A 27205-nucleotide genomic window follows, 5' to 3' on the forward strand; every position below is an offset into this window, starting at 1 on the left:
TAGCGAATAATGTACATAATAACAAGTTAGTGTTTCAGCATGTAATATATTCGCCCTCACGTCGTGTTGAGACGTAGAAACGAAAATAAAAATAATTTACTAAATTGCCCTAATCAATTCCAGTGTTGGGACACCACGCAATCTGTGAATTAAGAGCTGGGTGCGCGCTAGCCTACCGTATTATACAAAGTTGCTGAAATTTCATAAAATGCTTGTTATATTCACTTATGGTTTGAGGGATTGGCAAACAGGTCTTTCGTATTTGATAGTGGGTTGAGGTATTTAATTGAAAATAACTGAAAGATACGAGTTTGATGGAAGGCTATTTCAATTTATTTACTGAAACCAATTATTTCAATATTTTGTTTTATTATTATAAATGTAAAAGTAAATAAATGTGTCTTTGGATGTTTGCTATTTAATCAAACTTCTGGTTCAAGCAATTTGAATAAACTAACACAAACTGTATTATAGATTAATATAGGATTTTTATATTATAACACAAGGACAAATCGCGGGTTTTTTTTTTTAATTTTCATTTCAATCGACTGCCTTTGTTTGTTTGTATAAGATTAAATTATGCTTATGTCGTTTTATCTATATATTCACTGAGAATAATTTTAAATGGAAAAGAACTCTCCGCTTTAGAGTTGCCACTGCAATATCTTCCACAGCAATGTTAATATCACTTATTTCGTATTAGCCTTCAGACTTCAGACTAATCTATTAGTCTGTGTCGTCTAATATATGGACCACGACTAAAGTAAGAAACTACTTATATTGCTAGAGGGAGACTGTGCATAGTTGACAGTATGGGTACTTCTGTCTCCCTAGTATTTTTGCCACTAAGTAGTTGTATTTAGGTACATAATTTTTATTTTTAAGGGTGAGACCATCATCATTATCAAATAGGCAGTTATCTGTCCACTGCTGAACATAGGTCTCACCCATAGACTGTCATATGGGACGGAAGTCACCCGAAGGGCCCACGTCACATTAAGGGTGAGATATTGCAGCGAAGTTAGTAGATCATCATATCATATCAGCTGTTCATTGTTCATTGCTGAACATAGCCCTCCCTCTTGGGAGGTTTAGCCAGTAGTTGACATGCTTGGCAGGTGGATCGCCAGTCGCAGTTAGGCTTTGGTGACGTTTTAAGACAGAGACTGCTGTCTATCCCTCGACCATTAAATTTATTTAGTCGCCTCTTACGATATTTTTTTTTTATACAACTTAGAATGGCAAACGTGCTGATGGAAAGTGGTAACCGTTGCTTAAAGACATGAGCAGTACTATGGACAGAACAGAGTATACTGTGTCGCCCATGATACCCCCCATGCGTTGCCATTCCTGAGGACTCAGGTGTTATTCCTCTGTACCCAGTAAATTCACGCCATATCCCACCCTTCAAACCGAAACACAGCCATGCAAACACAACTGCTTCACGGTTGAAACACGAATGGGATAGAGGTACCCAAGCAATCGACTTTTGTACAAAGTCTCCCTCTGGTATCCATTAGAAAGAAAGGGGTAGCCCATTCTGGGTCGGGACCACACGGTTATTATGGCTACGAAAGTTATTAGATACGGAGACATAATACTGAAGTCCCCAGTAATGGTAACGCATATCAGGTCTATTGGTACCAGGCATCCATTATCGTCACAGAGTATTCTACGTTGTCAACGGTAGTGTAATCTTTATAGTGTAACCATAGTATATAAATGTAACTTATCTGTAAAAAAATTGTAACAATTTTCTTGGACTTTTTATATTTTTCAAGGGTATTTGGACCACTTTAAGGTGCATAACCTCGAAATAGTCCACATGAACCGATTTTAATAATTATTTTATAATATTGATGGAGTTTACCACTTCCATATCCATGTTGATTTTGTAACAAGTTTACAAGTGCTTTTTTGTAGAGAGAAATATTTACTGGATATCACAGTCGGTATAAGTTATTACTTAGACTAATTAATATTAATAAAAAGTATTTAATTAGTTTATTTATTTATTAAATTAGTATATAAGTGTTATAGTACTATTTCATAGATTATTCTAGATTACTTGCAGTCATTTACTATTGGTAAGACGTGAAGTAATTGAGGTATTTAATTCGCTAAAACTCATAAAACAGTCATAAAGTAGCTAATTTTCATAATGCGGTAAGATCCTTAATCAAGTAAATCTTAAAAAAAAAATATTAGAGGGTAGAATATTATTCCACAATTACCCAACGTCCGATGTCTCGTCCCCTTATTGTCCTTTCGTGTTCCCCCTTAATATCAATTTGCCTCTTGTCACGTGTAGGTACCAAAAAGGTTGTGAAATTCCATTAATTTAACCGTAAGCAGAAACTGCGCGGCGATCTCAAAGTGTACCCAGTGTTCCGACCCACATGTGGTTTGGACCGGCTTTGTGTGGTCCCCGGATGTCCCCGCAGCGACATGTAGTAGCTTATTATCTCTCCCCAAATGTATTTGACTCTTGGCTTTTGTAATTATTGTGTATCTCGTAATTACCGGTGTACTAAAATGTTTTACGACAAATTGCGATTTAAATGGACAACACTGAATATTGTTATAATCTATTTGTGAGGAATATGAAAGTGACAAAGTGAAATTATAAGTTTTTCGATAAGACAGAAAAAGATAAAAGCGACTGTCTGATAATACACAGCTGAAATTGATGTGTTTTTGGATTTTTTTTCTTATTTTCTAAAAGTTTGTTTTCCTTTAGGAAACTAAAATTAAGCTTTTGTTACGGGAACGGTGGGTAAGTATACATCTGTAGTATTTATGAGACTCTCTTTGTGTAGTTTATTTTTTTATTTCTTTAAGATTTTAATATCATATCTAAGAATTAAATCAATCAAATCCCAAAAAAGTATTATAATTTACAATTTTGATTCTTTGGGCTACGGCTGCGGTTTTATGTCTCATGTGATAGAGATTCTTCTAACAAACTAATTGTAACAAAATATTCTTTAGACCGAAATAATAATCCATACTTTTCAGAAATAATTAGATAAATTATGTATTATATGTATACCTATTTATATGTAAGCACCCGTACTTGTAATTAACATCAACCAAATATTTAACTTTCCAAACGATATGGAGTTGAAAGGACGTCGCGGATATCTTTAAATTAAATATAAATTCCAAGTTGCTAAATTGATATGACCTATTTACCGTAGTTAATGGGGTTCCAGCTTCAATTCTCGGTTGGACCAATTTAGATATCAATTTACTTAATTATAGCATCAGTGTGGTCGTGAAGTACTTATTGAACATAGAGATATTATGAAATATAAAAATCATATACCAACAGTTAATTAGCGATTGCAAATTTTCTAAGAGAGCGGGAATTGAACCTATGCTATGCCAGGGCTATTGCTCTTACTTACTAGTTTTTTTAGTTGACGATAATGTAATGATTACTCCGCCTACGCTAAAGGTTTACGCTGGCGGGGCACCATTGAGGGATGTTAGGTGAGAATGAAAAGGCAGGTCAGTTAGCTCATTACAATGAAAGCACCTAGAATTCAATACGATGGTTTCCAGGGGGAGGGGGGCATGTGGAGGTCGACCTGACAGGGTATATTACTAGCAATAGGACTGGTAATCTACATTACTAACAATCCTTCTCACCAATTATTTCCCAGTTAAGCTACCGTTTCACAGAATATCTATCTGAACTCAACAATACACTATTAGAAAGTAATACTTATAAAGGGATTTGGAGCTTATAATTATTTTTTTCCTCAAAAAACTTAAATCTTATCCCGGCGTCCTAACACGGCTTTAAGGGACTGCATATATATTATCTTTGAAGTAAATGTACAGCATCTTTACTTTTTATTAATAATACGAGTAGCTGATTGCCGTGTGGTCTCGGCATAGAATAGGCCACCCCTTCCTTTCCCGTAAGTGTCGTAAGAGGTGACTAAGGGAGGGCGAGAGATGGGCAGCAGCGTCCCTCTTAAAACATCTCCAAAGGTGAACTGCGGTTGCCAATTCGCCTGCCAAGCGTGGCAACTATCGGCAAAATCCCCAAGGGGGAAGTTTATGTTCAGCAGTGAACAGTTAAAGGCTATTATGATATGGTAATTAATAGCTGAGAGTGCGAGTACCCTTTGATTGCTGATAGCTCTGTACATAAAACATGTCTTCAGATAGGTCACACGTGGTGGCAAATTGCACAGATTAATTAACCAGAAGGAGACTTTGCACAAAGGTCTGCACGGGTGCTTAGCGTGTCTGTTGCTACGAAGCTGTGCATAGTTCTGTTTTGGTTTGAAGAGCAGTATAAATACTGGGTACGGTATGATACCATCTGAATTCCAATCCTCAAGAATTTAAAAATATGAGGTACACAGTGGGTACTATAGTGTATTCTATAGTATCTATGGTGCTGTATAGTTTACCATGACGACGGCAGCTACTTTTTCATTCTTAGTTTTTTTTTATTTAAAAATGTTTGCTTTTTCAACAACAGTTGCCATACATTGTATATATAAAGTGACTCCTGGTCTGCTATTCGAAAATTCTTAAAGTGGAAGTTGAGACGCTGCTCTACTACTTTGTCTCAAAAAAGCCTACATCTACGACACGACACGCGTTATTTAGCCGTGGCTTATCGGGTGATGTCAAAGGGCGATTAATAGGTCGTCTGCCCGATTGTCGTGGGCCGGTGCAACGCGACAGTCTATCGGCCGGAAGTGGCTCGCACCGAATAATCGCATCGATCGCCAAAAAACTAACCCACATACGCACTGGCAGCGTAGCCGGAATTATTAATCGCGAGGAGTAAGGGGGCAGAGGGTGGCAGGCTGGTGACGAGGGCGCAGGCGCGGGCGTGCAGCGGGCACTCCGCGAGGAAGCCTCGCGCGCTCCGGCCGCGTCTGACGCCGGCGTCGCGATGCGCGAGCACCCGGCCCCGCGGCCGCTCCCGCAAGCGCCGCGCTAACCTGTACCCATGCAGTGGCGAAAACTTACCAGGTTGAAGTCTTCGCCGGGCGGACAGTCGCGCGCTCGGAGGATGCTCTGCTGCGGCCGCAGGAAGGTAGGCTATCCGATCGATAGCGCGCGCCGAAACGGTCGCCCCTCCCGGCCGGGACGCCGACGCCGTTCGACGACCCCGAGCGCTAATGCCTCGCTAACTCATGTTCCTCATGGATTTATTATTTCTAATGTACACACCTATGAAGCCGATAAGTAATCGGTATACGTATTACAATGTACGATCTCGAAGTGCGGTGTCTGTCAGTTTAGCTCGCTACGGATAACCGTAGAGGAATGCTTGCTACGAGCAATTCGTATCCTTAGTACTTCGGGGTAAAGTTTGAATTGGCTAAGGAGATAATCTAGTAGATTTCTAGTACTTCGAAAGAGTAATGGTTTATTGGTTGATTGATTAGTAAGCTGAAGGTTGTGGTTACTTATTATTATTTAGTACGATTTGAATTTATCATTACTGAAGTCTATGTTGCCCGGTGGATTCAACGTATAATTTGAGTGTATATATTTTTATATCTGATATTATGAATTGTAAAATATTTGTATAGGAAAATCTAGGCTCAGTTTAAGTAATTAAATTGAGTTAAAAGACCAAAGAATATAGATTTTCGAATACTGTCTGTATGCTTTGTTAAGACAGTGTCAAGATATCTTCGCCATCTTGGCCGCAATTTTAAAGCACCGTAGAAGAATTTGAATATAGTAATAAATTTAATACATAGAAAGGTTATTCATGGAGATATTCTTGGGCTAGTGAATACTGACTATTTTCATAATGCAACCCCTATCACTCATTCAGAAGACATTTATCATTGCTCTAATCTCTCTTGCGGCCATTCGTCTGGGGACTTTATCGCTTTTTTTGGAATACCTTCATTCAGTATTTATTTTCTATTGAGGCGTGAAACTGTATTTGATATATCGCCACTATATATTGAAATTTATTTAAAAAATAGATTTTTGTATGTATGGAAAGAATATCGTTTATGCTATATCTTATTATCGTCACTGTATTAGCAGTTAACTGTCCAGTGTTGAACACACCCTCCATAAGGGGAGATTTGCCAGTAGTTGACATGCTTGTTGCCATGCTTGGTGGTTTGGCAACCGCTAGGATTTGGTGATGTTTTAAAAGGGCTGTTGCTGTCCATCCCTCGATCGTTAAGCTCTCTTAGTCACCTTTACTATATCCAGGGGAAAGGAAGGGTATCTTACATTTCAATTCAATCTAATATGATTTTTTTTTAACTTTAAATCTTGTTGTAGGCATATTCTATTTGTTGAAGCGTAGATATTATTATAAATCTATGCTTTTATCCTTCATTCTTATATCCTCATAGTAAATTTGAAATATTATCTATTACCAACTATCGTTAGTAAGAACATTTTATAATATGAATTCTGTGTACAGGCACATACATCATCATCACCATAATTATTATTCTTTGGACCTTTTTCCAGACAGCAAAGTATTTTTTTTATTTTGATTCATAATCTTTGGAAGATATAATTTTAATATTTAAGTTATAATAATTTGAGTTTATTATACACTAACATTCTTAAATATAATTGCTAAACGGTTTATATAAATATATTGTTTTCATCTATGAATTTAAAGTTGCGCACGCGCTTTGTGCTGTACTTAGTTTTAGGATTATGATCATTTTAATTAATAAAATTTAATTTAAAGCAAATTTGTCAATCATTACTAGTCTGCATAATTATGTAGGTAATTTAGTTACTTTATTAAAAAAAAATATAACAAGGGCGTGGCAGTTTAAATAATCAATCAGTCCATATAATAAGTAACGTATAAATTACGTTGTATATATACAATTGGTAATCATCAGTTTTATTTCTATTCAAAATTCACAAATTGAGTTCACATTAAAGGATATATATGCAAGTATATATTTTCTATATTTCTATTGTAATATACTTAATAAAATTGCAAACTTTAATCTTTAAAATTTTATACAAAAAAAAAAATTAATTAATCTATTAGAGTATTCTTGAAGTTATCAACGTGACCAATACCGTATCATATATATACATACTCTTCTTCTATTGGGGGAATTATGCCAGTAGTTGCCATGCTTGGTAGGCCGGTTGGCTTTGCAGAGTTTTAAGAGGGACGCTGCTGAACATTTTTCGACCATTATGTGCCTTTTGTTGCATCTTACGAAATCCACGGGAAAGGAAGGGGGGTCTATTATTCTATATATATATATATATATATATATATATATATATATATATATATATATATATATATATATATATATATATATATATATATATATATATATATATATATATATATATATATATATATATATATATATATATATATATATATATATATATATATATTTATTTATATTGTGTATATTCTATGCCGGTACCACACGGCAAAATCAATAACAAATTATAATTCAGTATGGATCGCGAAAGTTTAGAGTCTAAATCATGTAAAGTAATTTTTCTCGAGCCTCGACATGAAGCAGGTGGTTCCGTACACGTTATGGAAAATTTCTGTCCCCATTTACCAAAGAGCGGCGTTCGATTTTTTTGTTGTTACTTGTTGACTGAAGCGATGATTAATGACTTCACGGAATCGTATTTAAGTACATCAATATAATATAAGTAACTTATATGATGTATAGGTATGTACAAAGGTTGTATATATGTTTTTACATTGTAAAACGAAACACAATGTAAAAAATAGTATATATTATATCTAATCGACTTTAACAAGAGAATCTAGGATATATTTAAGTAGAAGTCTTATTTTTAGTTCATATATTGTTAAATGTGGAGTATTAAGAATTTCGATCTATTGGGAATTTATTTATTTAAAGATATCCACATCATAAGAGAAACCTAAATTCAAAAATCTTATGATCAGTCAGTTAAAACAAATATTAAATTTAGATATTAAAATGCATTCACTTTTAAGACCTTTAGGGTGTCGTGGGAAATGAATAGAACCAATATGCGTAAACTTCGCTCTGTTGCTACGCTGAGCTACGGCGCTACGCGGGCGTCGAGTTTAGTATCATAAATTATTTATTTGCGTTTAGTACCTTGTTATATACATATTTATCAAAAAAAGTAATAAGTTTCTATATTATTTCATTACCTCGTTATCTACTTTGTCTATAAAAGTTAATAGTTTAAAAAAAATGATTTTTTTAAAGTAAAACTAATTCGATAAAATAATTAATATAAGTGTACGTATGTCTGTAATATGACGTAACTTCATATTAAAATAATTGATGATACCATTAAAATAAAAGGAGTATGAGGAATATATAACTTAGTAATAAACGCTATAAATAAACCTAGAAAATGTCAGCTTGTATAAAATTGGTTATTCATTTATTATGTTATATTATAGTAATTAAACTCCACTATTTTAATAGAATTTTGTAAATATTTATATCACTCGTTAACAATTTCTATTATTCAATACTATTGAACAATAGTTTCAGTATATTTAAAAGCGTATACACAACTAACATATGGCCAATATAATATATATCAATCTGATGAAATAATAGGAGGATACTTCTGTCATAATTGACCGAAAAATTGACAGGGAACTAAATCTAGTAATTTATTTACTGTAAGCAAAGTGCTTACGAGTATTATGGCGCTACGCAAGTTGGCGTGTTAGTTGTAGGTAAAAGTGAGAATCTACCCATGCTATAAAATAAGTTAGAACAGAAAGTTCGTAATTAAAAAAAAAGAAACAAAAAAATTAAGTGTTAAAAAGTTTTCTTTGTTTTCCGACTCATGTATGTATCATTAAAGATAATTAAAAAAACAAAAAAGAAACCCACTTCAGTTATGACTAAATTAGTTATTTTAATTTAAGAATTAAACTACTGAACTGATTTTGATAAAATTTCTATGAGATTAATCTGTAAATATATCTATTTATTTATTTATTCATTAGTACAAATATGGCGGAATTAATGCTAAAAGCATTCTCTCCCCGTCAACCATAGGAAAGTGTCAGAATACTCGAATGCGAATACTCTATTAAAATCGATAAAAAAATAATTTTATTAATTTTATTAGAAATATAACAAACTAAAAAAAAGACAATCGAACTGAGGACCTTGTACTTCAAAATGAAGTCGGTTCAAAATATTCAGATTCACTGCTGGAATACTACTTTAAAATTATAGTAACGACTTCTATTTCAACCTGTATAATCTTTAATCTTAATTCACTGACTCAGCCGAGAAGAAAAAGTAATTTCGTCCCATCTGGCCATCGTCTACCGTAATAAGACTACGAGACAATCTAACGACATTGTAGATTGCCCACAACGAACGAGCGCTAACTACTATATATTATAGATGGCATCAGATGATCTTATATATTGTTTAATTTTAAAACTTGATTATTAATCCGTGTGGTGACTGAATATAGGGTATCATTATAAAGGTATAAAGCGGAAAAAAATAGGCACAAGAGTAGCAAATTACTAGCCTTTTGAATGGGATTTTCTATTTGAAAAAACAACAAATTTAATAATTGCCCTAGTATCTAATTCAAAAATAATGTAAAACAGCTAGATACAATTTATTATATTATATTTTTATAATAGTAAAAAAATAATGTCACGACTATAATGCTTGATGAGTTAGTCGGAGATTTTCAAATTAGTTTTGTATCTTATTATCATATTTTTAATTTATATGTAGAATGGTATTGTATTGTAATATGGTAATTTCCAACAGTGATCATTTATTTTTATTCCTAGCATGTCATCCCTACTTATATTAAGAGAAAGTAAGTTTATTTGCTTGTTATCTCAGTGCTTTACCAGCTTAATTAAACATTATGAAATTTAGTGTACACGTAATATAACGGACGGAGAAAGTCATAGATATTTTTTATCTTCTTTAGTGAACGTATCTCCTCAGTTTTTGGTAGGAGCTGCTTCACTTTCAGCAGCGACATGTCAAGAAATTCTTTGTTTAGATGCTTTCATAAGTAAATCTTCTTGGTGGCATTTGATAGCGGCGCTGGATTTTTTTTTTGTTAACTATGGTGGCTATTGGTCGTCCCTCAATAAATTTCAGCATGGACACGTTGGGCAACACCACCTTCCTCAAAGTTGTTATGAATGTGGTTTGAATGAAATGTGGTGCTCGTTTAAGCAGAAGATGTCGCGGGTTAAAGCTTGCAAGCGAATAAACCCTATACCAAACGCCAATACGAAAATAGCAGGATAATATAGTCCTTTCATAGAGATAAACCCACGTTCATTAATGGGACGTTAATATGATATGATATAATTAATCATTATATATAATATATCCTCTCTATCATTCACTGATTGAGATATGATATTTTTTTATACTACTGAGGCGGCAAGCTTGTGGTCTACCTGATGGTAAGCGGTTACCGTAGCTTATAAACGCCTACAATACCAGATTACATATGTATGTAATAAAGAATATGATAATAATATGCAAAACTAATTCAGCAATCTCCAGCTTAATTAAGCATTAAGCATTTCAACGATTAAGCATTCTAGTTGTAACATTATTTTTTACTATTATAAAAAATTTCGCAAAGCAAACAACGATCAGTAAATATCTTTACATACTTGTATATTTATGATATTAGCACAGTGTAAGAATAGATAGCTAGATAAATAATTTATTTGTATTATTTACAACGCACAAATAACAACAGACATACGTAGTAAAAAGAGATAAAAGAATGCACATACAAAAAAAAAAAGCAAAATATATAAAACAAGTAACAATTTTCTTCTTTCATGCGTGAGCCATAGTAACACTCATGAGTCGGAGTCCTCATGTAGTTCTTCATATTGTTATATTAGTAAGATAAGAGCAATAGATAGTAAATTTTTATGTGGCAGGGTAACGCTTATAATTAAATATTATAGCATACCTTCCAGCAGCTAGATCCTTGAGCCGGTGGCCTATTTTATTCACGCCGCCATGCGTCGCGACGCACTGGCGACTGCTAGACCTTATTTTACTCTTAGATAGCCAAATCATGTACGAGTATAAGGCACATCTAATTTTAATACTCTAAGCAAAAGTCTAATTCATAAGTTCTAACTAATTTAACATTTATTATCTTTGATGATTTTTGAATAATTATAGGTATTTCCTGTTTTTCTATTATTATTAATTTAGCCGTTAACTGTCCACTGCTGGACATAGGCCTTCCCCATAAGAGGAGTTTTGTCAGTAGTTGCCACGCTTGGCAGGCGGGTTGGCAACCGCAGTTACACTTTTAGAGATGTTTTAAGAGGCTGCCCATCCCTCGTCCTCCCTTAGTCGCCTCTTATGACATCCACGGGAAAGGAAGAAGTTGCCCTTTCTATGTTAGGGCACACACGGCGAACTAACATCTATATATTGTAGTTTTAATATTTGTATATTGATCAAATAAAATATATATTAAATATCATTTATTCTATAGTATTAAAATGAAGCATCCGATCAAAATGAATATAGATATCCGATTGATATGGGTGATATTGAAATGGGTGATAACCTGTTTTTTCACCATCAATGTTCAAACGAACTCAGTATATAGATTCGGAACGATAGCGATATTATCTATGTCTATTTTGAATAAACTTATTACATATTCGATTTGAAGGGTGGGATATGGCAGTGAGTTTACAGGGTACAGAGGAATAACACCTGAGTCCTCAGGAATGGCAACACATGGGGGTATCACGGGCGAAACAGTGTACTCTGTTATATCTATGGTACTGTTCATGTCTATAGGCGACGATTACTACTTTCCATCAGGTGGGCCGTCAGCTTGTTTGCCATTCAAAGTCGCTAAAAAAATATAGATGCTATTTAAAACGAGTTTCAAAGAACTTCATCAATGCCTATATGTGTCTTATGATGTGATTTTATGTAAAATTGAATTCTTTACAATTTTGAATATAATGTTACATGTAGTAACAATAAATACTACATATCTCCATTATTTGCAAGAATAATGTTTTACGATATCTTGCGAATGAAATTAATAATATAAATATTAATTTATATCATTAATTTCACTCAATTATTTGCTGCTGAAGTTACAGATTATATCTAACAGATATATAATCATATATATGTATGATTATATATATAGAGATTATATATATACTATAGATATATAACTACGATGATTATAAATACCCAGTAGTTATAAATGCTCATTTTCAAACGTAACAAAGTATACAAATTCAATACGTAGGTAGATATATGTTGTACAGAAAAGCGCAGACTAAGTAGTAATTATAAATGTATAGAACGGTTTAACGGCCTTTGATCTTGAACTGTTTGAACAAGTGATTAAATTTAAAATATTCATGCAAAAGACCACATTTCTTTAACTTAATTAATAATCGAGTCACATAAATTATATTCTCAATGCACGCCATCATGCATAGTCGTGACGTCATTAGACTCATGAATGTGAGCTGTAGTATTTTATTATCAAGTAAAAGTTCATTAATGCTATCAAATTCACGTGCACTGAAGCTGTCAGTGGATATGAGAAATTTTTCAACTATAATGTTACTAGGAGAATTATTAAAAACAGTAGGCATAGAGAACTATGTACTAAATTCCTTTTATCTTAAGCCAGAAGACATTTATAGTAATTTTATAAGTTTTTATTTAACTATATTGTATGATCTTTTTATATAACATCTGTAGTCCGTGATGATAGGGCACTGATGACTTGTCATATGGGTTTTTTCAAAACCTACTGCTAGGTCCAGTCTCTCACATATTTCATTGTATTTTTGCTACTATAACACTTATAAAGGTGTATTCCAAATTTCTCCAAGTGATTACAATATCTAGCATAAAAAAAGTCCTATATCCTTACAGTTTTTTTTGTTAAATTACTTTATAATTCAACTCTTCATCGTGTAACGGTTCATAATTTATTTTATGGACTTCATACGATTTATTTAATCATCGTGTGATGTTAAGAACTCAAAAGCGATATTTTATCTTTGTTGAGATATTGCAGGACAAAATATGACTATGTCGAGTGTTACGTTCACTTTATAGTAACTGATAATAAATCATTCTGATTACCCCGATAGGAATTATAGTCGTTTTCGTATTCGTTTTGTAAAATAATTACCGTCATCTACCTGATCAGTTATCATTATTTGGAGTCGAAACAGCTTTTGCTGATATTGTTTCAGATATCTCGCTTACGCTACAAATATTTCTAATTTTTATTTCAGACAATTCATTCATCTTTTTTAGGTCTTTCCCTTCCTTTAGAGTCGTCCATTTATAAGATAATTAGCAATATCCCGCGGTTCCGTCTATATATATATATATATGTAATCAATGTACAAAGTATCCCGTGTCCTAAGTTAGGATATAACTTACTGGTGTACCAAATTTAATTCAAATCCGTTCAATAGTTTTTATGTGAAAGAGCAATAAACATCTCATCAATTGTTATAATCTTTCGGATTTATTATATCGATAGAATAACGTACTATCTGTATTTTCTATTGCAGTAGATATACGAGAACAGTAGCGTCATACTAATTGTGTAAGTGACATCATGCGTAGGCGTATATTCAGCTCAGAATTGTACCTATTGCTAAGGCAGTAAAGTTTGCGTGCGATATGAGCGTAGTGTATCACAATGTTTTGTAATGAATTTTCTTCTTGTCATAGTAGTGCAATAGTTTAATTGATCTGAGTTCTCAGGAATAGCAACGCATGGGGGGTATCATGGGCGGAACAGTACTCTGTTATGTTCATGGTACTGTTCAAAGAGAATGCAATAATAGTACCGCAGGTACTATTATTGCATTCTCTTTGAACATTTGAGTAAACTAAAATGTAAATAATGCACTGAAAAGTATGGAAAACAAGTACAGTTAAATTGATAGGTACATATATATATATATATATATACACATGGACACATATTAACATATTAACTTACATATTAACTTCTGTACCAACATTTTAGAATTTAGACTGTAAAGCGACATGATATATTTTTTTATCTAGCGACAAATTTATTTCACATTCCTAAATAAAAGTTTCATATGGCATTTTTATACGTGAAATAAACGGATTTTGACATAAAGCTCTAGTAAATCCAACAAAGCAATTTAAATCCGTTCAAATCTGCGGTTTCCATTTTACGAGTGAAAAAGTTTCAATATTTTCACAATATGTGCGGAAAATCGATGCACTCTTACTTTGTTAGTCTCTGCTCACACGTGAGCATTCGATAACAATATAGGTCGTTGTAGTTCCTTCCTATGGTTACAAATATAGAATTATCAACCGAGATTTCTTTTCATAAATAATATACACCTGGTTATTGAATTTAAAGTGACATAAGTCGATGTCACTAAGCTTAGAATATATAATTATTGACTATAAAGTAAGAAATAGGTACTATTTGGTAGCTTATACCTGAATTGTAAACACTACATTATGTTAATAAAACCTAAATGATATGTGTGATAATGTGGCATGACCTCAAAGATCTCAGGATTTGTTAAAAGTCTCGAGAAAGATATTAATGGAAATGAAAAATAATGACTATTTATACAAATATCTGGAAAACTATTTCAATTTATATATTTGTAAAATGGGCACTGAAACCACAGAACTTGGAACTATGTACTCGTAATGTATGTAATAGCAAATAGTGGGATAGGCAGACACGGGCTTATTTGTTGTATTGTAACGACAACTAGAAGCCTATTTTATAATTAAAAAAACACTAATTGTTATTAATGATACCTTACATTAAGAAGCTTGGTGAAGTGTAATTAGAATTAATTATTAAAGCTAAGAATGGAAGAATACACTTTCGTAAAATTAAATAATATTTTCTGAAAATTATGGGTTTTGTTTTGTTAGTAGTTGCAGCGTAGCGGCAATATTCCTCGTGGAAGTTGCACTGGTATCTGAATAATTGAGTTTCTTATGTCTTTTAATAGAAATTGTTCATGTAAACTGAAACAGCGCAGTTTAAAGAAGCCAGACTATAACCAGCCTTGGTTTTAGTCTGGCATGGTAATAAAAACTATTAAAAGTAATGTTTTACAATAATGAATTGTATTAATTAAGAAATTGCTAAGTGGTTTAGTAATAATTGCGAAGTTTTGTAATAGTGTATTATATATATAACAAGTTCCATTATTGGACATGGGTCACTCTTCAGAAGAGAATGATATTGGTTTTTTGTTACCATGCTAGCTTGGTATACGGTTTTATTTGGTGGTTTCCTTGTTTCACAATGATATTAGATTTATTCTTGTAGTTGTCTCCTACAACATTCTAAAATGAGAAGGAGTGATGACACAACTGTATTGTGTCTCCAACCGTTTAGCGTCTAAACTGCAAACACTAGGTTCCAAGCAGCGATCTAATAACTTACCTGATGATGCCTCGTTTAGAGGCGAAACACGTGTCGCAAAACGTGCGCGAACAAAATGGCAGTCGGAGATTGATGGCTAATATGGAAGGTTGTGGAACTTCTGGTAGTAATAATGATAGTCAATCTTCAAGTATCGACAGTCACATACCTACTAATGTTATCGAAATTAAACAAAGTAATTCTAATAAAATAACCGGTAAAATTTATTTATGTCAGCTTTGCTCACACCAGCCTCGAATGTAGTTATTCATGAGTACGGTTCTCGAAAACAGTTGGGCAACCCCGAAGTTGGATATGTGAGATAAAATTACAGTATATAGTATGATTTAAAAGAAATTTATGTGTCTTAAATTAGATCAGATTCCGCATTGTCCTTCATACAAAGATATGCATCTCAAACCTCACTGTCCTTCTAAATGGCAATACGTGATGGATGCCATGAATAACACAGTAAACTTCGTAATACTTATAATAATTGTGTATTGACTATAGTTATCACTCTCAATCAAGTGAATCTACTTCATATGTCATTGTCAACTGTAGGTATACATTAATTTGATGATAGAATAGATTTAAAACAGGTTACTAGACAAAAAAAAAATACATAGTAACACTTTTTTATATAAAAGTACACAATTTGAAAATAATTTACATACCAAATGGATAAATAATGGTACGAAATTTCTAAATTCTCGTAGAAAATATTTCTTGATTTTATAGCCTGATAATAATCATGAATTTTTATAGACTACTGAAAAAATTTCATGCAATAAATATTTTTTATATTATATCGAGAGTGTAGCCATTTACGAAATTCGTAGCACATATTCAGTGTTGCTAAGAAATAATAAAAATGCAGATAATATTAAATATTTTGGAAAGTATGTTATCTAAATTAATTTATTGTGATAAGAAAGACCGTGTTCTATGTAAGGAAAGTGTTAAAAGTTTCTGGAACTAGCGTGCATCCATGAGACTACTCGTAGTTACAAATATATAAAGATAAAGCCCTTTGGAATCTAGAAATTTAAAATTTTGAATTGAGTTTCATAAATTATTTTTTTAATAATTCCTACGGGAAAAAAGACCGAAAAAAGAGCAAAAAAATACGAAGACATTGTGTGTTGCTATTTTGGCAACATGCCCAAATGCGTGAACGTCTTTGCCCTTAAATACCTATGTAGGTCAGAAGGATATTTTAACCAGATATTTGGGTTTGTACTTAATGTTATGTAAGTTTATTATTCATTCGTAGAGTATAAATTATATTATGTACTATTTATATTTCTTTCAAAATATATATAAGCAATATATATATATATATATATATATATATATATATATAAAGGTTTTTAATTCGGTTGTATTTTTGTATGTTTGTTACCTTATAACTCCGTACCTATTTGAAAAGTTTTTTTAACTGAAAGGATATGCTTATAGATTAGTTATTTAGAAATTTTATCAAAATCGGTTCGGTAGTTTAGTTTTTATACTGAAATAATTGGTAGAAAATTGAAGTAGGTTTTTTTATGAAACAATCTTTTAATATACATAGTGGTAACAGAAGTTTCTTTCTTATTCTTTTCTTATTTCACTCGTAAATAAATTGCTTTATGTAAATTATTCTATCATCGATAAGATTTTAAGTAGTATACGTTATTTCGTTTTACATTGACCTGCCAATCTATCGTGGCAATTAATGTCTTTCATTTGACAGCGTTGGTTTATTTATGTGTATTGAAACCTTGGAATGTGTTTCATTTTCAGACAAAGGAAATAAGCTTATCTATAATACTAAAATTTTTTAACTAAAGTTATCTAAACTTTTTTTCTTATGTTAATTGTATAAAAATAAACACTGAAAAACATTAACAGTTCAAAATTGCTTAATACTAAGTGAATTTGAAAAAAAATATTTCTTTCTTTCTTCTTTAAAAAAAATCTATAGCGTAACGATCTAGTGTAAATCAAAATAACTTACTCAATCTCTGATATAAGGAAATTTAAATATTAAAACATATTTACCTTCAGCAGCGTTTATTGTTTTTTCTTACACAAGCTAAATCAATTCGTATCCATTTTTATGATAACGTTAAAAAAATAGATGAAATAGAAAACGCAAAGGTTTCGTAAAAAGCTCAATTTCCTATCTTCTTTTGCGATTGAAAATGAAGTTACGGCTAAGTCGACGTAAAGGAACCTTAAAAATTCTATCAATATCGCTTGGAATTTATATATAATGTATGTAATCTAGTTCTTATTGTGTAAGAGATAGAAGTTATTTTCGTTCTAAGTTGGAAGGTTTGATGACTTTTCAGCTCTCGACATTCTAGAGCTCTTCAGAGTTCGAGTTGGCACCAAATTTTAGGTTTCAACGCTTCTCATTAAACGCCGTTCACAGACGGGCGAGTGTAGGCGCTGGGCGGGTGTGGTTCGGAGGGGAGGCAGGATGAGGCGTCAGACCGGGTAGGCAGCCATTGTGCTTTAAGACGGGACGTTTTGTTTCTCAGCTCTTTATGTGCGAACTCAGTATATACCCATCAGGTTTTATGGAGTGATACTTGGGAGTGTCACTTACTGATATTAGCGGGTGGATCTATTTGATGGCTCAGTTTTGTTCTAGCTATACTTACTAGAGATGTTGGTATAGAAAGCAATGAGTAGGTAGGTTTTAGCTTAGTAATTTATTGTCTACTAATAATATAATTCACTCGTGTCACACATTTTTTACTTATGTTTTAATGCATTCTTATTAACCCTAGCATGTAATTTGTTTTTGTTTTAAAGTTATACATATCGAAAGCTATTTATCTTGTATATGCACTGTATCTGAATTTTTATTTATGTACTCACCGACACCTTTTTTGTGAAAGTTTTCATCTGTATAATTTGTACTGTTCGAGGTAAGGGTCCTGGTGACTCGTAATACAGGTTTAATACCTAGTACAGGCACCAGCTCCCACAAATAATATTGTTAAAATGTTTTGCAAGTTCTAGATAATAAGTCCTTAATTGTTTGTGGTGAGAAATAATAATAAATTAATTAAATAAAATTAGTCCCCAAGATACAGGTCTGGCTTAGTTTGGGGACTGATGGTAATGCAGATATTTTCTCGTTGAATATAAATTGTAAAAATTGTAAATTGTAACTTATGCAACTGTATCTTTCTTAAATAAATATATCTTATATATTATTATTAAATAAATAGTTATTTTTATGTAATGTCTATAGTAGTATTCTATTCTACTGACTACCATTGTTAGTTCTACACCAATATATATCCATCTATCCTGAGAACCTATCAGACTTTTTTTAACTTTAGTAAAAATCTAATCTTAACTAATTTGTATAAAATCAACTTGAGAATACTCTTCTTCAATTAATAATACTTGTAACATCATTGAAATTTGGAAATATATAGCGTAACCATCATATAAAATCACAGACAAAAAAATACTTCTTTTTAAATTTATTTGCATTTGATAAGTTTTGTAGATTTTAAAAGTCATCATCATTATCATCATATCAGCCTTTAACACCCCTGAATATAAGCTACCCCCATAAGAGCGTTTTGTCAGTAGTTGCCAGGTTTGGCAGGTGGCTTGGCAATCACATTAGGCTTTAGTAAAATTTTAAGAGGGACGCTGTTGCCCAACTCACGACCATTAAGTTCCCTTCATCGCTGTTCTGCGTTCGTCGGTGACGAGAGTAGTAAAACTAAATTATATGATAAAATTACAAAATTAATTAAAATATTAAAAACGATCTATTTCTTTAGAAAAAATACATAAAAAAAATCAAAGTAGCAATAAAAGGAAGAAAATATAATTAATTTCTAAAATGTTATGCCCTTGTAACGGTCCGATATGGCGTTTTTCTACAAGATAATTAGCTTTCAGCGACGTCCTTTTACCATTTAGGGGAGAGACTGAATTCCTAAAAGCTTCGGTTGTTCCACTTATCTCGCCTTTAAAGATAATTAAATAGGCACCATGAAATGTAGTACCGGGAATCTGTATCCAATTATTATTAATATGATGAATTTCGTTAACAAAATTAACATTGACATATTGTTTAAAGATAATGTTACCTATACAATATTAAGATTTATTTAATGTTTAAAAATCAAACCAGATACTAATTGATATAAGATTTTTTCAATTGAGATTTTGTTAAAAATTTACCATTCTATTGTACTGCTCACTATGGACAGGGAGATCACCTCCGTACTTTGGAACCTAGATGGTTGCGTACAGTGCGGTTTAAGAGATACAGAAAGTATCTCTTAAATACGAATTTATTTAATTTATTATAATTATCCTACGAACGTTTAGGTTATACAATGAGCTCCCTGTTGAGGTTTATCCAAGAGACTACAACATGAAATTTTGTTATAAAAAAAGGGATAAACAGGTTTCTTCAGGGTCGGCAACGCGTACGTAATGCCCCTGGTACTGCAGGCGTTCATAGGCTACGGCAACCGCTTACCGTGATATAAAAAAAACTTTTTTATAATACATAATAATATATAATATTATTATAAATTTATGTTTATAATATGTAGTAGTAGGATTTACCATAGGAAGACCGTGCAAATGTCACTTATATAGGTATATTTGGCTCATTTGTGTTTCTTAAAATAATTGTAAAATTACGTTTTGGCAATTTGACTAGAATTATTTTCTTTAATTCCAGTATCGTTAGTATGTGTGTGATTGGCAACACTTGAAGATTGACTACCGCTATTACTATCAAAAGTTTCACAAACTTCCATATTAACTATCAATCTTCTACTACCTTTTAGTTCACACACGTTCTGTGACACGTACTTTATTTCTAAACGAGGCATTTTCAGGCAAATTATTGGATCGTTGCTCGGAGTCTAATGTTAACTGTATGGCACCCAAATTGCGAGCAAGTTTTTGTTTGGATAATATGGAAGGTTATGACATGTTTTATATAATTTTAAACAAATAACCAGTGATATCGATTTCAGCAAATGAACACCTAGTTCAGTAAAATGTTTTGGTTTTAAGAATGGGATATAGTAATGAAATTACTGGGTATGGAGGCACGATAATATATATAGTCATCAGAAAAACGCATGACTTATCGTGGACGTCATAATGTATTCTGTAATGTTTATATTGCTGTTTACATTTATAGGTAACTGTTATTTCTTTTTTTATTATAAGTTTATCACATACTGGTAGATATATCTGTTTATTTCCTAATACTTAAATGATAAGTATATGGTATGTTTATCGATGAATCAGGGACAACAAGAACGCCGTATATAGAATTCCATATTTTTTTCTACATCATATTACGTATTACTTAATACTTCTTAGGATTGTTTCGTAGTAAAAAGAAAATAGTATTGTTTTTTATTAGATAAGTTATATATTATTCCACTTACTATATTTTTGCTTGCTTTCATTTATAAGTTTATCTTGTTCTCAGTCATATTAACTTTCATATCAATAATACAGTTTTCTTTTCTTCGATCTATCAATTATTGGTCATTTAAAGAGATAATGAAATACATTTTATATAATATTTAAAAAATACTGATTTAATAAACAGATTAAGCACTTAAAAATTTCATATATGATACTCAAGCAATTAAGCATATATATATACTTGTAATCGTACAGGCCCTAAGTGGGCGTGATTGTCTGCAGCCGACGCGTGAAAGCACCCTAATGAACTGTGAGGTTGTAAAACGTGATATCAACTTTATCCTTATAGCCATAAAGACGATTTATCCCTACCTTTAACTACATCAAAGAGATGAAGGGAGTCAAAGATTGATTTTGGCAGCAGGCTTTTTATAGGAGTTTAATGTTATTTTAGTCGTATCAAATTAGTTACAATGTAGTGTAAAGTAAAGATGTTCTGTTTTTGAGGAAAATTTTAAAGGTCGACGCGTTCAATGACCTTATTAAATGCGTGGGTGGTGAGAATCCTTAACCTTAGAGCTGTTAAGTGATGCTTGAGATGGGTCTATTGTAAGTAAAATAAGTAAAGGTTCAATGTCAATAGCTTTTTTTTCTGTAAAATACATTTGTACTTTGCAAAGATGCAAAAAATGGGTTTTTCTCCATCGTGGCTTTGTAGTTCTTTTAATCTCATCTCATGTTGTCATACGTTCAATCGTAACTAATACGAACAATTAACAAATTTAGTTTCTTTGATATTGAAATAAAATAATAACTACTTTTCATCCGCGACTTCGTTCGCGTGACCGGAATTCGGGATAAAATGTAGCTTATATTCTTCTTCATTTCATATAGTACGTGTAAATCAAATTTCATAGTGACATCACATCACACGGTCATACCAATCGCCTGGTCCCTTTGTTAGAATACCTTGTGTTATAAGGAGATAGGAAAAACCATGACAACTTAGAAGCCCAGAGCCGAGCCAATTTAGAATTGTTCGATTTTTAAATAATAAAAATAACAATAATAATTTATTTACAAAATATTGGTGATTTCCAGTAGCAGATCTTAAGTTACAGTTGTTCAGCAATATTTTAATAAATCCAAATTGGTCTTACTGAAAAACAAATCCAGGATTTCTACTCAAAGCAACGTAAGATGGCTTTAAATCTTATTAGGCGTTAACTGTCCACAGTTGAGCATAGGCAACTACTGGTAAAACCCCCCTTATGAGTTCACCAATAGTGGTTGCCGTGCTTGGCAAGGGTTTGCAACCGCAGTTAGGCTTTTGGTGATGTTTTACGAGGGACGCTGCAGTATATCCCTCGACCATTTAGTTACGTTAGTAAGTAAGTCGTAAGAGGCGATACCCACGGGAAAGGAAGGGGTGGCCTATTCTATGCCGGGACTACACGGTATGACTTTGTATATTCTCTCAGAATGCATGTAAATGTAGTGTAACTTTACTACTAATGATAACAACATACACACACGCATATTCATTACACCTATCTCCCTTCTGTTCCTAGTAGCAATAATCGATAAAATATTAACTGGGATTATAGTTGTGATATTTTTTTTTGTATAATTATGGATGTATTAATTAAGTGTAGATATGAATTTTGTTGAAGGTACTTTTTGAGAGTTCGAGAACTTTTCAAAGGATGTACCTACCTACCGACTAATAATGTGGGAACTTTTTAATGACATCGACGTGACTTGACACCGAAGCACCTTTTAGTACTGATTATTTTAATACCTTACCCGTCAGCTTGTTGAAATAAGTCCTTATGAACTTTACGGAGTACTTTATTATTATATTGTACCTAATGTTTGGTTAGAATAAAAGGATTAGCTATGCTGGCAGATATAGCATTCATGATATTAAGGGTGAGGGTTTTGCCAGTAGTTGCCACTTTGCCAGGCGGATTGGCAACTGCAACAGTCATGCTTTTGAGATGTTTTAAGAGAGACGCTACTGTCCATCTCTATCTTAGTCATCTCTTATGATACCTACGGGGGAAGAAGGGGTGGCCTATTCTATGCCGGGATCACACGGCCAGATGTAGCATTGTTCGACTATTATTTATTGAAATAACTTTATTTAACAAATGAAAATATATAAAAGCGCACTTAACTGCTAATAGCATTCTCTACCAGTCAACCTTCGGTGTGAACAATCAATCACGATGATGGTACTTCATTATAAGAATCATCATCATCATGATATCAGCTGTTAATTGTTCACTGCTAAGCATAGGTCTCCCCCTATTGGGTAGTTTTGCCGGTAGTTGCCATACTTGGCAGGCGGTCATAGCGAGATGTCAGGTCATCGCTTATCTCTAGGCCATTTTTTTTTGATAGGTGAAAATGGTATGGTAACTCCACCCGCGCTAACGGGATTGAACGGGAACTGAAGAATCCAAAAGAAATTTTTAGGAATAAAGGAGTAAATGTTAGTAAAATTACGACAGAACTGGTTTGCATTTAATTCCTGATGATCCAAATAATAATAGTTTTGTTATTTGAATGGAATTTAGTACACAGTAGGTTATATCTAAACTTAGGATATAGGATACTTTATATACTAATTCACGCGGGTAAAACCTCGGTATACAACGAGTGTTCAATACAATATATTTACAAAACGTCTTGTCGTTCATCGACGATGTGTTTTGCCACAATTCAATTGTTTTTTGCGTAGCAAAATATATTTACTATATAATTTTTTATCTTAAATCTATTGTAAATAATAATTCAGTACAATAATGAAGTCACAAAGAATTGTGCGCCGGTCTGTAATAGACACAACGGGTCGGAGTCGACGATGACTCACTAAAGCCAAAGGATATGGCGTCAACTGGTAATCCCGATGTAAACGAATGAGGTTACTCCCTTCAGACATAGGGGATATTTTATATATAATATTGTTGAAACAAAGTCATTTTCTTGGCAGTTATTGCAACTTTTATATTATTATTTTAAATTTATAACGCTAATCGTGATTGCACAGTATTAGATGGCTACTTATAGTTCATTCTTTTAATAAAAAATTTAAACACACCTTGTGATAAATACAAGACAATTTGCAATTATTTATTTATTTGACTTTAATAATATATATTATTATTTTTGCAATATATTAGTATTACGTAGCTTAATGTAATATATGTACGCGCATTGTTGAATGTTATTTTAAAATTATTTTTTATTTGTTCATTAGTGTTTATTAATAAATACTATCAATGTAAAATATTTCGTTAGAAATTTAAATAAATAGCTGTCAGATTTACAATAATATCATATAAAATAATGCAGTATAGTGATAACATTGAAAACGATAAATAAATCTGTTATAGATGTTTTTTTTGTATAATAATTATAATTATTATTTCATAATATATTGTGAAAAAAAATTATTGCTAAAAATATTACCAGAACTGAAAAAGAATTTATCTGCTTATGTCTGTAACATCAGATGTATTATCTACTGATGCATTTGTAGAAAATAATAATATAGTATCGATAACGATGATTATATCATCGATATCCAATTTGGGTAACTAGTGGGCAAGACCAGAACGCCTACCATGAAATGTTTTATGTAATTACGTGAAAATTACGAAACACTTTGATGTTAAAATTACGTGATACATATCGTTTAAAAATGTTAAAATATCGCTTCTTATTATATAAAGGGTCGATTTCGATATGAATAAAAACACGAAATTGAGTCCAAAATTTTGGAAGTACATGGTAGACTCCTAGATTAAGTCGAAATATTCGATTCCTATAAATACACATGTATTTTTACACCGAATTATGAAACGATTTCGTTCGGTATCCTTATTTATCATTACTTATATTATAGATATGGATGTAATTTTAATTGTTATCTTTTAGTGTAGTAACAGCTTAGGCAATTACTATTTTGGCATACGACATACATAGGATGGTGAAGGACTACTTTTTGTACCGGTCAGTAATTATGTCCTAGTTACGCGAACAAAGTCGTAGGTAAAATCTAGTAATAATAATTTCGAATTAAGAATATTATAAGTGAAATTAATTTAATTATAAGTAAAAAAAAAGACTATTGGACAAAATGGATAGCGAGAAAATTCTTGGTATTTTCGTATCTTAAAAGCCTTTATTTATTCAATGGAGATCCTCTAACGTATTGTTCAGAATGCTTCTGTTTGTCGTCTTTGTGATGCAAATTCAGAATAAATTATCCGTTACGGAGTATGAGCCGTTTTTCTTGTATAAATGAAACAATTATGCGGGTTACACTAATCTGACGAGTTTTGGTTTTGCTTAATCTGTGAATCTACCATGAAATGAAAGTCCGAATTTTCAGATTCAATTTCGTGTTTTCGTTCATTGAAGCTTAACATTTTTCTTTAGAAATCCTACCATTAAAATCCAAAGGAATGATATTTTAATATTTTTAAACGGTATGTGTGTAATTATAACATGAATTTTGTGTTTCTTTCGATCCCGAAATTTCAGTAAACATTTCATGGTAGATACTCTGTTCTACTAAGATAAATTTAAACGCACTTTGTGCGATCAAATACAATATTAGAGATTAAATATTGTAAGTTATATGTATGTCTGTTTACTATCTGTATAATATACATAATATTATAACATATTTATATATTTTTATACAACTAAGAATAGCAAACAAGCTGACGGTTCATCTAATTGAAAGTAGAACCCGTCACTTGACAATGGATATAACAGAGTGTACTGTGTCGCCCATAATAAAACCATCATGCGTTGCCATTCTTGATGACTAAGATGTTATGTCTTTATACCCTATAATTTGACTACCATTCAAATCGTAACACAGCCATGCAAACCAGCCATGTTATTGCTTTACGACAGAAACACGAATGGGACAGAGATACCCAAGTAAACGACTTTTGTAAAAAGTCTTCCAATTATATTAAAAGTTGTTTTGGTATAAATATAGATCATGCACCACAGCATACATGCATACTCGTACAGGAATGTATAATTCACTTGAACATACAGTGCAGTTGAAGTACATAGTATTCCTACATTACACAGGGATTTAAATTCTATATTTTTGTCAATTTTCTTTCACATAAATCTTAAAGAAATCAGTATAGGAGTAAACTCTTTCTATTAAATAAATATATAAAAGACGCTTCAAAATTCACAGAGATATCGTGCAACAAGAATTTTAAACTATATTGGATTTGTAAACTGCTTCCTTTTGAAGTAATTGAATAATACGATATTGCGGAATGGATTGAATGGATTCGCGTGAATAAAGTTGCGGAGAATGCTGTTAAGTCTTTATTTTTTTTTTATTTTCATAAAATATAAAATAGTTACATGCTTAGAGTATATTAAGATATTGAAAGTATTTGTTGGTTAATTCTTGTTTATAGTAAATATATTTGAATTCGTTCTTGTTTATAATAATGTGTGGTATAACTACATCGTTGTTTTCAAGAAGTTAAAAAATTTTGTATCATTAATATTATGTTACAAAGATATCGGGTCTATTAAAGGGTTTCTGAGAATTCCCATGGGAAATAAACAACAGCGTACCGTGGGCTACCGTCGCTGAATATTAATTTATTGAGTATATTCAGTATCATAATTATAGGTACAGTTAAGAAAATATAATTATGAGTAACCGACCGACTGGTGACAGTTTATTAGATTTAAAAAAAAAAGACTTTAATAATAGTGGTATTAAAATAAGTAAAAGATTTGTTTAAAAAGTTCATCCGTAGAGACAAATTCGTGGTAGAGTCCATGAGGAAAAGTCAATCTCACAGAGAGAGTACATTGCCAGTATTAGTATCGCTAGACCCTATTTTTATCGCTAATAGTCCTCTCCATCCTACTCCAAAGTTTTTTTTTTGATGGGTGAAAATGGTATGGTAACTCCGCCTGCGCTAACGGGATACGTTGGCGGAGCACCAGTGAAGAGTGATAGATGAGAATGAAAACAGGCCAGTTAGCCCATCATGATGAATTCATCAGGAATTAACCATGATAGTTTCCAGGGAGAACTGCGAGGAGGTCGACCTGGTTAGGTATATTGCTAGCAATGAGATTCTTAGTCCTCATTACTAACAATCCCTTTCCCCCCACTCCAAAGAGGGGGTTTATCAGGGTATACAAATATCCTCTAACCCCCAAAAATTAATTGCGGATTTTTAATTAACCTCTTTTTTATAGGGAGGAAAAGGATTGTTAGTAATAAGATCTAACATCCCTATTGTTAGCAATATACCTATCA

The 27205-nt window shown here is 32.3% G+C and overlaps 1 protein-coding gene across 3 annotated transcripts in view; it reads left to right on the forward strand.

The window, feature by feature from the left end:
- The first annotated feature begins 4887 nt into the window (after positions 1-4887).
- Positions 4888-27205, forward strand: part of LOC113511767 (rho GTPase-activating protein 100F) — a 64161-nt gene continuing 41843 nt past the window's right edge. For all 3 annotated transcript variants that reach the window (XM_031913505.2, XM_026895483.3, XM_031913506.2), the window contains exon 1: positions 4888-5068. In XM_031913505.2, the coding sequence (XP_031769365.1) occupies positions 4982-5068 (87 nt within the window). In that variant the 5' untranslated portion in view covers positions 4888-4981. The remainder of the gene's footprint in view (positions 5069-27205) is intronic.

The sequence above is a fragment of the Galleria mellonella genome, unplaced genomic scaffold, assembly GCF_026898425.1.
Source record: "Galleria mellonella isolate WM207_F2 unplaced genomic scaffold, CSIRO_AGI_GalMel_v1 utg213, whole genome shotgun sequence".
Classification (NCBI taxonomy): Eukaryota; Metazoa; Arthropoda; class Insecta; order Lepidoptera; family Pyralidae; genus Galleria; species Galleria mellonella.